The following is a 14,829-nucleotide window of genomic DNA, read 5'->3' as shown; positions in this document are numbered from 1 at the left end:
ACCACAAACATTTTGTTTAAAACTTTTACCAAACAGGGTCGCTTGGGTGGCTCAGTCGGTTGAGTGTCCAACTTCAGCTCAGGTCATGATCTCACTGTTTGTAGGTTCGAGCCCTGCATCAGGCTCTCTCGGCTGTCAGCATGGAGCCTGCTTTGGATCCTCTGTTCCCCCCACTTTTTCTGCTCCTCCCCCACAGCTTATACCAAACAAAAAAAGCCTGACCTTTTAATTCTTTTAATTTTAATTTCTTTTTTTTTTTTAAAGAGAGCATACGTGAGCCGAGGAGAGGGGCAGAAGGGGTGAGAGAGAATCCCAAGCAGGTTCCACACTCAATGTGGAGCCCAATGGGTGGCTCAACCCCATGACCCTGGAATCATGACCTGAGCCCGAAATCAAGATTTGGATGCTCAAGTGACTGAGCCACCCAGGTGCCTAAAGCCTGGCCTTTTAGACTTGTCCTAATTCACATAGTTTTGTAGTCTCTTAACAAACTAGTCAAATGCTCTATAATGCCCCCTTTTTTAATATTAAGAGTTACTTTTGGATTGATTATTTTTTGTATTCCATTTTCTCCTCAACTAGTTTGGAAAGTCGACTGTTTCAGTTCGTTTAGTGATTGTTTAGAAATTGTGACTTGCATTCTTAATTTATTAAGGTCTAATGGTAATTAATATTTTTACCCTCTTAGATAATACAGAGAATCTTAAAACGACTTTCACGTTATCCTCTGTTTTGTAATCGTCTTTTTTTATAAGTTCCACGGGATATTGATATTTAAACTGCCCTATTTCATTTTACCCACATTTTCTTCACTTTTTTTTGCTCTTTATTCTTTTCTAAATGTCATACTTCTAAGGACCATTTTCCTTCTGTCTTAAATATATCCCTGATAACTTCTGGTAGTGTTTGCTGGTGTCAAACTCTCTTGAGTTTTAGTAAAAAAAATATCCTTGTTTGGCTTTCATTTGAGAAAGATACTTTCACTAGTTAAAAAAAAAAAAAAATTCTAGGAAGTCCTCTCCATCCCCACACTAATGATAATGATAATATTCTACTGATTTGTAGTTTCCTCGTTTTTGAGAAATCACCTGTCTGACATTTTCAGTGTTTTGAAGATTGTCTAGAATTTTTTTGTGACTACTTTTTTCAGTCTTTTGAAGGTTATCTAGATTCCTGGATTTCTTTTTTCTTTGACTACTTTTAAAGTTTTTTTGTCTTTTTTTTTTTTTTTTTTTTTTTTTGTCTTCAGTTTTACTGTGAACTAACAGATTTATTTGTGTGCTTCGGGTTTATTGGATTTCTTGCATTTGTGCCATGGTATCTTTGATCCCTTTTGGAAATTTCTCAACCATTGTCTAGTCACACATTTCTTCTTCTCTCTCTTTCTGGAACTCTAATTATGTGTGTGTGGACACACACACGTATATACATGTATGTATATAAGATATTTTCACTGTAACTTCCATGTTGCTACTCTTGTATATTTCTTGATCTATCATCTGTCTGTGCTGCATTCTGCTGTTTTCTTCTGACCTATCTTCCAGTTCCTAATTTGCTTTTCAGTGGTGTTGAATCTGTTGATAGACTTCCAAAAGTCCTGTTTGGCCATTTTTCAAAACAGCAATACCACTTTATATAATTTTCTATTCATTGCAGATATTTTCAACACTTCCATAAACAGAGTTAAGTATCTTCTTAAAGTCTGTATCTGATGATTTCAGTATTTTAAGTCTTTTTGGGTTCATTTCTATTATTTTTGTTTCCTTGTATATGTAGTTAACCTTGTGTGCTAATTTGATAGTTGAGATGAGAGTATCTAATCAGAGAGAACTTTCATTTACTCTGGTCATTATGGGACTACATTACTCCAGTTTTGTTTTGTTTTTTTCTTGACCCTTTCTTTTCTTCTGTTTTAATAGACTATATTTTTTACAACAGTTTTGAGTTCACAGCAGAAATGAGCTGAAAATACATTGTTCCCACATCCCTCTGCCCACCCTCCTAACACATGCATACACACAGCCTGCCTCATTATCAACATCCCTAACCGAGGTGGCATATTTGTTACAAATGAGGAACCTACACTGATATATCAGTATCACCGAAAAGTCCATTGTTTACATTATGGTTCACACTTTTTTTTTCCTTTTTTTTTCTTTTTTCTTTTCTGTTTTTTTTTTTAATTTATCTAATTTATTTTTTATTTAAATCCAAGTTAGTTAATATATACTGTAATAATGATTTCAGGAATAGAATTTAGTGATTCATCACTTACATATAACACCCAGTGCTCATCCCAACAAGTGCCTTCCTTAATGCTCATCACCCATTCCCAACACCCCACCAGCAACCCTCAATTTGTGCTCTGTATTTAAGGGTCTCTTATGGTTTGTCTCCCCGACTCTGCTTTTATCTTATCTGTTTTTGCTCCCCTTCCCCTATATTCATCTGTTTCGTTTCTTAAATTCCACATATGAGTGAAATCATTATATTTGTCTTTCTCTGACTTATTTCACTTAGCGTAATACATTCTAGTTCCATCGCATTGTTTCAAATGGCAAGATTTCATTGTTTCTCATCACCAAGTAGAATTCCATTGTATATATATACCATATCTTTATTCATCCATCAGTCGATGGATATTTGGGCTCTTTCCATACTTGGGCTATTGTCGATAGTGCTGCTATAAACATTGGGGTGCATGTGTCTCTTCGAAACAGCATACCTGTATTCCTTGGATAAATACCTAGTAGTACAATTGCTAGGTCCTAGGGAAGCTCTATTTTTAATTTTTTGAGGAACCTCTATATTGTTTTGCAGAGTGGCTGCACCAGTTTTCATGCAGAATTGCATCCTCGCTAACATCTGTTGTTGCCTGAGTTGTTAATGTTAGCCTTTCTGACAGGAGTGAGGTGGTATCTCATTGTGGTTTTGATTTGTATTTCCTTGATGATGAGTGACATTGAGCATTTTTTTCATGTATCTGTTGGCCATCTGGATGTCTTTGGAGAAGTGTCTGTTCGTGTCTTTTTCCCATTTCTTCACTGGATTATTTGTTTTTTGGGTGTTGAGTTTGGTAAGTTCTTTATAGGTTTTGGATACTAACCCTTTATCTGGTACGTCGTTTGCAAATATCTTCTCCCATTCTGTCAGTTGCCTTTTAGTTTTGCTGATTGTTTCCTTTGCTGTGCAGAAGCTTTTTATTTTGATGAGGTCCCAGTAGTTCATTTTTGCTTTTGTTTCCCTTGCCTCCGGAGACATGTTGAGTAAGAAGTTGCTGTGGCCAAGATCAAAGAGGTTTTTGCCTGCTTTCTTCCCGAGGATTTTGATGGCTTCCTGTCTTACCTTTAGGTCTTTCATCCATTTTGGGTTTATTTTTGTGTATGGTGTAAGAAAGTGATCCAGGTACATTGTTCTGTATGTCTCTGTCCAGTTTTCCCAGCACCACTTGCTGAAGAAACTGTCTTTATTCCATTGGATATTCTTTCCTGCTTTGTCAAAGATTAGTTGGCCATATGTTTATGGGTCCATTTCTGGGTTCTTTGTTCTGTTGTGTCTGTTTTTGTGCCATAAAATTCTTTTTAGTATTATCATAGGACCATTAAACTAACTTTCTGAGATCCTATGATTGGCCTATCATTTTTTAGACTACTGAAGATACTGCATTATTTTTCTAAGTTTTTCATAACGTGAATTGTACTCCACACATGGAATGGAAAAGTCATCCTAGTTTCTTTGTTCAGACATCTCATATTAATAAAACCACATAATTTCTTAGGTATTTAATAGTCTCTGAAAAAGTATGATTTGCAAGGGTAGTTATGTTGGGCATAAAAGCCTTCTCATTTTTTTCAGGCTTCAGTGACTGTTGCTTATTAATTTTTGGCATTTCAAACTCAACTCCAGATTGAGTGACCATTTTATTTCTAGTATGATCAGAACAACCAAGTCCTTTTTCAAATAGCATGTCTTTCTCTCATATACATACTGATTTGTCTGTAGATTCTTTTTATTCACATGCCTGTATGGTCATTTATCACTTTCTGATAATTCTGGAATAGTTTTTCTTCACTAGCTACTCTAAGTTAAAGGAAAGAAGAGAACATATATATGTTTGTGAAGAATGTTAATAGGTTTCTTTGATTGGTTTGAGAGAACTGACCTAGACTTGAAATGATACTGACATTTGGACAAAAATGTGATGTGTAGTATATTTTTAATATCTTGTGCTCCACTGGTTTCAAATCCTGAGTTTACCACATAGTAAAGTTACATAGGTTAACTTTCCTAAGCCCTTGTGCTTTTCTTTCCACAGCTATGAAATGAGGATAATAATAGTACCTGGCTCATGTTTGGAAAGATTGAGATAATGGTCACAAAGTGCTTACCATACTACCATGTATCATATATTTTACTTCTAAAACTTTAAGAATTAATGGCTTTTTGTTTTAAATATACTACTCATTAAGTTTTAAAAGCATGCATTTTTCTTCATTATTTTAATTGATTGCCAGCTTACTTTAATCTGCAGTGTAGTGCCTCTGATAGATACATTAGTATTTTTGAATGCTTTAGAGTTACTAGATGTTCCTGGTGTTGTTTATAAAAGATCATCACAGGGCTTCTTACTGTTGGACTACTTTTTTCATTCCTTATATAGTATTAAGGCTCTCACAAAGTATTGTCCTTGAATTGGGAAGAAACAGATTTACATGTACTATCCCACATTTTAGAGCTTTGGAAAGTAAAATTTTAGTACTGGAAAAAATCAATTTAAAGTAGGCCATCAGAGACTTACCACTAAAATTTCAACCTGGAAGGAGCTTGCTTCTAATTATGTTTTCAGAAGTAAGCTTTTAATAGAAAGAAATACATTGCCATTTTGTTAATGTGTTCCTGATGTTTTATCCATTGAGTTATGGGATACATGACAGAATTCTATCCAACATTATTTTTGTGGCACAAAGCACAAACAGGAAAAAGATGAATTTCAGCTGTTTGAGTGAAAATATAAAAGTGTGATAGGATGGAAAGAATGTCCTGGACTATTTTTTTATTCATTTAGAGAAAAAAACTATGAAAACATTTACTTAACCAATGTTTTTTCCATGTCACCTTTTTTAAGATGTGAGGGCAATCTGTTAACATTGATGTTTGACAGCTAAATGTTTGATGATATTAGACATTTTTAGTGACCGGCTAGCCATAGCTTATAGAAGAGAGGGTCTTCATTATGCTGCTTCTAAATTTTCCTTTACCAGGGACATTTAGTCAATTCAATAAGTCTGTATGTTTTGCATTAAAACCTAGGTTCTTAATTTATGTTTTTGACTTGGAAAATTACAGTGGAAATATAGACCGAACAAACTTTTCACGTATTAGTTTTCTTTGGTATATGTTGCCCTGAATTTTATATTGTTCCTTTGTATTCTAATTATTATTTTTATAAATTAAGACATGGAAATGTGGATATTTTTCCACAGAGGGATATTAATTGAATTAACTTCTAATTTATTCGCTTTTATTCTCAGTGTATTAATGAGATCCTGAGAGTAAGCATATCAAATGGAAAAGACTCTTTATTGTTCATTTTGGTCTACAAGCAGCTTCCTTTATCTGTCTCTTCAGTATAACAGTTATATCCATGTACCACATGCACCCTTGTATTGACCATAACATTTTAAAGCCACTATGCCAGATGGTGGAAGACGTAAAGAGGGATAAAAGGCTATCTCTGCTGTCTTATTTATAGGGAAGAGAAGTCCAAGAATGTTACATGTCTATAAAATTATTTTGAAATATGAATTTTAATAAAAGATTTCCAAGTACACTACTTAGAACTTATATTGCAAATGATTTTTATTATAAACAAGACCTAATTCTTTCAATGAATTCATTTAATATTAAGAAATTTGTCTGATTTTGGTATTCTGTTTTTGCATTATATCTAATAACATCTTTTAGAAGGTGCTATAGTGACTGTGAGATTTAAATACTAGATTTAAATGTCAATTATTTCTGTATGTTAGATGAAATTGATTTTTTTTATTAGGTGATGATAAAGTCAATATGGAAGAAGATGGGAAAACAAAGAAAAGTCAGAAGGATGATGAAGAACAAATTGCTAAATACAAACAGCTCTTGCAAGTTATTCAAGAAAAAGAAAAGAAAGGCAAAGAAAATGATATGGAAATGGAAATTAAGTGGGTTCCAGGTAAGAATTATATACTTACTATGTTCATTTATTTTTCTTCATTTCAGGATATTGAGGGTATTTTAGATATGAAAGAAAAGAATAACTCTTAGAAACAAAAACAAATCTTATTTTCCAGGAATATTTTGGTGAGGAAGTTAACATGGTATTTGCATACATCATTTAATTTTTTTTAGGGAATAGTGTTATAGACTCTTGCCACTTTATTCTTGATTGGTTTCTTTGATTTACTAACTGTAAAGTATTTCTGTCCATTTATGAAGATAGACCTTTCCTAGGTTTGATTCCAGTATTCTCAAGATGTACAAACTTGAATACAGGCACCATGTGTTCTAAGGTCATTAAACTTCTTTTTAAAATATGTAATTCGTAAATGAACTTTTCTCCCATAACCCCTGTTAGACCTTAATTAGTGAGGTTTCACTAGCACAAAATACATTAATACGTAGTTTTCCATCTCAGTTTTGCTGTGAAGAGTCAAAGAAATATAGTAAGTGATTTTTATAACTGCCTTGAAGGGTTCAACAGTTTTTTTAGAGTAGTACAATACTAATTAAAACCATGTCAAAGCTAAACAAAGATAAAAGCTATTATAAATGAGGATTGTTTTCTAGCATACTCATTTTTTCAGCAACCTGAGCAAAGCAACATGCACCCTTGGAACCAATATTGTTTTTGCAGATTACTGCTGTTTACATACATGTATATCTTTTTTTTTTTTTTTTAAATCCCAGTATAGTTAATATACAGTGTTGTTAGTTTCAGGTGTACAACATACACATATATCTTTTAAAGTTAGGTATAATTTTTGACCAGGATTCAGTTCTTTTCCCACAATTCATCTCTAGATCAAAGAGTATTAACAACTTGTAGGAATATCAAGTGTTCTTGGGGTGCCTGGGTGGCTCAGTCGGTTAAGTTTAACTCTTGATTTGAGCTCAGGTCATGATTTCATGGTTCAAGCCTCACCTTCAGGCTCTGCCCTGACAGTGTGGAGCCTGCTTGGGATTCTCTCTCTCTGCCTCTCTCTTGCTCACACACACATGCATGCACATTTGTTCTCTCTCTCAAAAAATTATAAAACTTAAAAAAAATTAAGTGTTCTATATTCAATTGTATCTATTTCATACAATTAGTATGTTTTTTCACTGGTAATGTTTGCATAGATTTTTATTAGGGGGGGAAACTAGCATAGTTTGATAGTTGGTAGTTGTTTGCCTAGTGTAATAAAATTCCTAGGGTGGACACATCTCCTGCATATTCCTGTAGGAATGTGGTGCTACGTTGTAGCCCATTTATTTTAAATGTTTGTCTTTTGCAGGAAATGGTGGTAAGAAAAATGAAATTTAGTAGTGTTATTGAAACAGTTGTTGGGAGAACTCAAGTTTAGCCTGGAGAGGAAAAGTCTACAAAGTGACTTACTGGTTATTTTCAAGTATTTGCAGGATGACTGTATTAATGAAGACTTAATTGCTCTTATTATCTCAGAAGTCAGTACTTCTGCTAGTAAATAAAAATTGAAGGAAGGTAGAGTTTAATTTAATATAAAGAGTAATTCTCTTAATCATTAGAATTATCCACCAAAAAAATCAAAGAGGCTGCTTTAAGGGGTTAGATGCTCTTTTCAGTAAGTCTCACAGTAAGGTGATCTAACCATTCCACTTGAGAATGTTTGTGAAGAACATCTTTCACTTTATGATTGAGGTTCTTTATAATTCCATGGAATGTTGAATTCTGTCTTTTAAGTAAAATACATTGTAATTACAGTTTAATCTTAGAATGAGCTCATTGAATGAAGATATTTTAAATGAACATTTTTTTTAATGTTTTTATCATTTTATTTTGAAAGAGTATGCATGCACATGATCAGGTGGGGGGCAGAGAGGGGAAGAGAGAATACCAAGCAAGATCTGCACTGTCAGTGCAGTCTGACATGGGGCTCAATCCCATGAACCATGGCATCATGACCTGAGCCAAAATCACGGGTTGGACGCTTAAATGACTGAGCCACCCAAGCACCCCTAAAATGAACATTTTGAATTGGAGTGTTGAATTGACTGAGAAAGCAGATTTATAATAAACTTGATTGAGAAGTTTTATAGCAAATACTTCAGCTTTGTCAAGTGGACCAGATCAAACCTTTGTTTACATTAATATATAGGGAAATTACAAAAAAGTGATATTTATACTTGTTTATACCTGGAAGATATAAGTAATACAGTTTTCCTGGGGCTAAACCTCACTTGGTCATGGTGTATTATCCTTTTTACATATTCCTGAATTCAATTTAGTAATGTTTTGTTAGATTTTTTACACCTATGTTAATCAGGAATATTTGTCTATGGTTTTTGTTTCTTGCAGTGTTTTTGGTATCAGGGTAGTGCAGACCTTATGAAATGAAATGTGAATTCTTCCTTTTTCTGTTTAGCAGTACGTTTTAATCTTGAGTTTAATTTCTAGATGTAATATTAATGTCACAGAAAATATCTTGAAAATGTAAAATGAAAAATTATTGTCTATTAATTCCAGTATCCTAATTCAGCCACTGAGTGATTAGATGGATTGATTTATCATCTCTCTGTTGTTGAACACTCAATCATATTTCTGATCTTTCACTGTGGTAGACTTAAGGTATTGGAAAGAAATGTGACTGAAGACCATTACTAATTTTAACCTAAAAATATCAGTACTTTCTTAGACTCTTCACATTCATCACCAGCCAAGTAACTGGCTTACTATTTTAGGGCCTTTTATTTTTAATGTTTATTTACTTTTTGAGAAAGAGAGCATGAGCAAGGGAGGGGCAGAGAGAGAAAGAGACAGAATCTGAAGCAGGCTCCAGGCTCTGAGCTGTCAGCATAGAGCCCAACACAGGGCTCAAACTCAAGAGCCATGAGATCATGACCTGAGCCAAAGTCGGAGGCTTAACCGACTGAGCCACCCAGGTGCCCCATAGGGCTTTTTACTTTTAAACGGTTTTTTAATGAACATGTCCATTCCCTCTCTCCCCATTTTAGAAATGTTTCTGAGCATCTAGAGAGCAGTGAGACCACAAAGAAAGCTAAATACTGGCAGTCAAGCTCACTCGGTAGTTCTGTGACTTTCTCATTCACATAGCAACTTGACATATGCTGTGGATCAACCTGTGGTTCTCTCACAAGTTGTTAAAACTACCAGTGTCAAAACCTCAAATGTTAAATCTCAGATGCCAAGCATCTAGGACATTATAAATAATCTATAGCTTTTTCCATATTTTGAATTATTTTTATAGGATAACTTCCCAGAAATGGAATTACTAGGAAAAGGCATGAACACTTTTTGTGTCTTGAGATAATTGCCAAATTGTTTTCCAAAAGGGTTGTACCAGCTTATAATGCCTTCAGCAATAAGTAAAAGTGCCAGTTTTGTGGACTTACCATCAAAATTGGGTATATTCTTTTTTTTTTTTTTAACTTTATTTTTGAGAGAGAGAGCATGAGCAGGGGAGGGAGAGAGAGAGAGGGAGACACAGAAACTGAAACAGGCTCCAGGCTCCGAGCTGTCAACACAGAGCCCGATGCAAGGCTCAAACTCACGGACCACACAATCATAACCTGAGCCAAAATCGGACGCTTAACCGACTGAGCCACTCAGGCACCCCAGATATATTCTTTTTTTTACTGCTAATTGAATGGAGGACAGTTGATATTCTAATATATAGTATATATTTTTTAAGTCTTTAGCCATAGTATTTTTGAAAGTCTCAAATAGAGTATTGCTATCTGAATCCTTGGTATATGCATGCACACGAGTATCTGCATAAATGTGCATGTGTGTAAATATAAAGGGTCTTTTATATAATGTATATAGTAAATGACACAAATAAGCTAATCTTCAGGATCTGTTTATTTGTTTGGAAAGTGGGACTAATAATACCTTTCTTGCTGAAACTGAGATATTTATAAAGGTACCTGATAAGCTACAGTACTATTCATGTCATATGTGAATTTTGGTGGATTTGTGTTCAGCAAAATGTGTGTTCCCAGTAATAGTTACCTGGAACCACAGGGCTTTTATGTTATACTTCAATAAACCACAAAGGGTCAGTATGAGATTATAGTATCTCATTTACTAGGTGTTCTATGGCTTGAATTTCCAAAATATTAAGCTTTTCAGAAAAATAAGTACCGTTAATCACTAACACTTGTTGGAATATGTTTGTTTTTTTTTACACTACTTTAAATTTTATTTTTTTTAATTTACATTGAAATTAGCATACAGTGCAACAGTGATTTCAGGAGTAGATTCCTTAACGCCCCTTACCCATTTAGCCCATCCCCCTCCCACAACCCCTCCAGTAACCCTCTGTTTGTTCTCCATATTTAAGAGTCTCTTATGTTTTGTCCCCCTCCCTGTTTTTATATTATTTTTACTTCCCTTCCCTTGTGTTCATCTGTGTTCCCATGTGTCTTAAAATCATCATATGAGTGAAGTCATGTGATATTTGTCTTTCTCTGACTAATTTTGCTTAGCATCATTTGGTTTTTAAAAGGAATTTTATTTTAGAGTATTTAAACTTCTAATCTTTTTACATTGGGTTATATACTATAGTAACAGCATGAGTTTAATTCCTTAAAGGTATAGTATTAAAGGAGGCAGATAACAGGTACATTGGTGTAACAACTAGAATAAACTAGACTTTCTGTTGATACTTTAGTTCCTTATGCAAATGTAGTAATACGATCACATTAGTTAGTATTATGAGTAAGTAAAAATGTTGAATGATAAAATTTTTAAATAAAGTTGTAGTTCATTATTTTGATGTTTGTGGAGTAATTTTTCCCATCTCAGTGTGTTGCTAAAAATGTATCCTGGGTGACTCATTTTGATAAATAGATAAGGTGATGTATGTTGGGTCTTCACCAGTGAATGTGCCTCATTAGGGAATTTGTAATGTACATATAAATGAAGGATAGTCAGTTTTAGCTCACATGTTAAATAACCTCTCTTACATTATGGTTCAAATAATTGATGTGACAATTTTTTGGTTGTAGATGATACAGGGTATATGTAAATAGTATTTTTGAAATTCCATCCAGAATATGAACAAATAATGACGTTTCTTTATAATCTTAAAACATTAGATATGATAAAAGTCCTCTTTTCCTTAGTTATCTTTGGTTTAATAGATGCTATTAACCTCAGCTCAAGTCTTGGTCTTCAGGGTTGTGAGTGCAAGCCCCTGCTCCGGCACTAGGTGTGAAGCCCACTTAGAAATAAATTAAAAAAAAAAAATTAAAAAGGGCTTGTGGGTAGTATAGTCTAATAATATGCCATTCAGAGTTGGGGACTTTAGGGAGAAGGGCCAGCCAGTGGACTGGAGGTGGCAATTAGTAATAAGGACAAACTATGGGAAAGAAAAATTCACCACCTAAAAAGGATATTTGGGATATAGGCCCCAGAGGAGAACAGGTTTCAGTGAGACTCAGATTAGCAAGTAAATGAAGAAAATTCTGTTAATGACTACTAATGAACGATTGTAACTGACTAACTTGTAGAAGGCCTTCATTGTTGAGGAAGAGTGAGAAATGGTCATGTTCTCAATCTTTATTAGATGAGTTGAAAGTTGTAGACTTCTTGTGGTGACAGTTTAAAATAGGGATAAAGGGCGTAATGAGATTAGTATTGGTGGTACTAAAGCTTTAATGTGGTGAGACTGAATTTCTTGAGGGAGCTCTTGTCTGGAACCTAGAGCTATAGGATTCTTTTTCAAAGGAGACATGGAAGCCAGAGGAAAAGCAGCTCAGTCAGTTCACTCAGCCAGACGGTATGGGTACAGCTCTTCCTTAACTTACTCTTTCTTCTACCCTCTACAGTTGTAATTCTGTTTTTATTCTGATGTCCACTTTGTCCTTTGTCCTTCCTTTTTTCCCCTTTATTCCACCCTCATGCTTCTGTTTAGTGTCCCAGTGGGAAGCTTAAACACAGAGACACATTAATGACACATACCTATGTTCCTTGCGTTATTTATTCTCTATTCAAAACTAAAATGTTTTTGAATCAGTTGGGTATTTTTTGCTAGGCAGCCCACTTTCAAACATTATAATTTTCATACATCTCAAAACCTGTTCACTATTTACTTTTGGCTATATCAGTATATCCAATTATTGTCAATGTATTCATTATTTGAAATGTATTCACAAAAATGTTTTTTGGTTGGAACTTTTAAAATAACCAGATGTGTAAAGTTTTGAGTTGAGTGGAGAGGAAAGCATTAAATGGGAAACCTGAACTTTAGGCTAAAGAATTTGCAGTATGCTTTGTGTTTTGATGATGGGATGGAAATGAGTTTGCAGCACATTATTCTGTCTTGTACACAGCTAGTAAGTGGCTAGAATTGTAGGGTGTGTGCTCCTTCCATGAATCATCCAGTTAACACGTTGACTGTAAGGATTTTGTGAAGTTATAAGCTGAAACTTTTTGATGTGAAAAAAAGAATCATTTGTGGAATGTGTAATAAAAATGAAAAGCAGCTAGGGTTATCTAAAAACATTGATTGGTAGCACATTTTCTACATAGAGTTGCCAGTAAATTTCTCTGAATTTCCTGGATTATTTTAAAGATTATTTTCTCTCTTAACAATATTAAGACTTAATTTTAAAAAGAGCTTTCCAAAAAAGCTTTAAAAAAATATCTGAAGCAAGAATTGAGGATATTTTTATACCAGTCATAGTTTCAGAAAGTGCTAAAATTCCTGTATGTTTTGAAGTTTCAGGTTAATTGGTCTGCTGTCTTGGGATGCTTGCAAACATCTAGGATGACTTTTTTTTTAATCAGTCATTCCTTCTCTGCCCATATATCACTTCAGTTGTACTGTTTGCGTCTGTAGCCACTATTTCCAGACAGTAGTACTTTTGCCACAGATTTATAATCTCCCTGAAGTCAGTTCAAGAAGAGCGAGCTTGTTTCATGTATTGTTTTCCCACAGCCCACAGCTATGCTGATTTGTTTGAAGTTGTGAATTCTTTGGTCTTTAAAGCAGAACTTTTGCCTATTCTGTTTGAGGTTGTCCCACATCATCATTCTATATGCTAACTGCCTCGCTAGCCAACCATCATTTTTCTCACACATGTTCCATATGTTATTCTGATAGAATCCACTCAGACTACTTACTTACTTTCAGCAGTTTCATTATTGTTCTTTTTTTTTCTGAAACTGGAAAATCATATAACGTTATGTTTACTAAACACATTGATTTTTTTCTTGATATTTTTTATTGTTATGAAATACATATAAAGTTTACCATCCTAACCATTTTTTAAGTGTACAATCAGTGGTATTAAGTATATTCATGTTGTTGTACAGCCATACCCTCATCCATCTCCAGAACTATTTTTCATTTTGCAAAACTGAATCTGTGTCCACTAAACAGTAACTCTTCATTCTTCCTCTCCCCTGCCCCTGGCAACCACCATTCAGCTTTCTATTTGTATGATTTTGACCACACTAAGTAACTCACAAATGGAATCATACAAGATTTGTCCTTTTGTGATTGGCTTATTTCAGTTAGTGTAACGTCTTCAAAGTTCATCCATGTTGTAACATATGTCAGAATTTCCTTCCTTTTTAAGGCTGAATAATTTTGTTATTACACACACACGTGCATGCATGCCCCACATTTTACTTATCCATCCAAGTGATGGTCACTTGGGTTGCTTCCATATTTTAACTATAACACATTCATTTTCATACATTTTCTATAAGCAGACATAATTGATTATATTAGACCCTCATTTTGAGTTCTCCTTTTTTTGTTTCATTTTTCATACTTATTTTTATTTGTTTCTAAATAATCTTTATAATCATAATGCCTGTACCACATTCCATTGTGTTTCTGATATATAAATGATGAATCACTCCCCTAATGTTGTGTTTTAGGCTCTTTCTAATGTTTTGCTATTGTGGATAACATAATAACCTTATATTGGGTTTTCTTAGGGTAAATTCCTCTTTTTAAAATTAATTAATTTATTGTTGTTAGTGTTTATTTATTTTTGAGAGAGACAGTGCAAGTGGGGGAGGAGCAGGGAGAGAGAGGGAGACACAGAATCTGAAGCAGGCTCCAGGCTTTGAGGTGTCAGCACAGAACCTGATGCAAGGCTCAAACTCAAGAACCATGAGATCATGGCCTGAGCCAAAGTCGGATGCTTAACCAACTGAGCTACCCAGGTACCCCTAGGGTAAATTCCTAATAGTAGAACATCTTCACGTCTCTTATCATATATCTTGAAACAGTTCTATTAATTCATGATGCTAACTGGGAAACATTTTTTCACTTCTGAAGATGCCTCAGAAATGCTAACAACATTTTGCACAGAATCAAAACTAGCTTCTACAGTAGGTTCAGGTTTTGAAGCCACATAAAGGAAAGGACATATGTACTTTCTGCAGATCTTTGGTTTGATACAAAACTTAATCCCACTGTGGGACCATATGCCATATTCTGGTTCTCTGAAACGTTTGCCAGCCTTTCTCAGTGCCCTTTTGGTTAGACTATTGTAGACAGATGTTCACTGACTATATAGTGCAATGATAATTTTCAGCTATGAGGTCCAAGATAAAGCCAGTAAAAATGT

At 34.3% G+C, this 14,829-nt stretch overlaps 1 protein-coding gene across 2 annotated transcripts in view; it reads left to right on the top strand.

Annotated features, from left to right (window-relative positions):
* ESF1 (ESF1 nucleolar pre-rRNA processing protein homolog) overlaps nucleotides 1-14,829 on the top strand; it is a 62,952-nt gene that overhangs the window by 16,894 nt on the left and 31,229 nt on the right. For both annotated transcript variants that reach the window (XM_047068984.1, XM_047068985.1), the window contains exon 9: nucleotides 6,053-6,214. In XM_047068984.1, the coding sequence (XP_046924940.1) occupies nucleotides 6,053-6,214 (162 nt within the window). The remainder of the gene's footprint in view (nucleotides 1-6,052; nucleotides 6,215-14,829) is intronic.

The sequence above is a fragment of the Lynx rufus genome, unplaced genomic scaffold (genome assembly GCF_022079265.1).
Source record: "Lynx rufus isolate CCGP_SWC_20201006 ecotype Redwood Valley unplaced genomic scaffold, mLynRuf1.p SCAF_8, whole genome shotgun sequence".
NCBI classification, from domain to species: Eukaryota; Metazoa; Chordata; class Mammalia; order Carnivora; family Felidae; genus Lynx; species Lynx rufus.
Note: the sequence above shows the minus strand (reverse complement) of the source record. Positions and strands in the feature narration are given on the sequence as shown.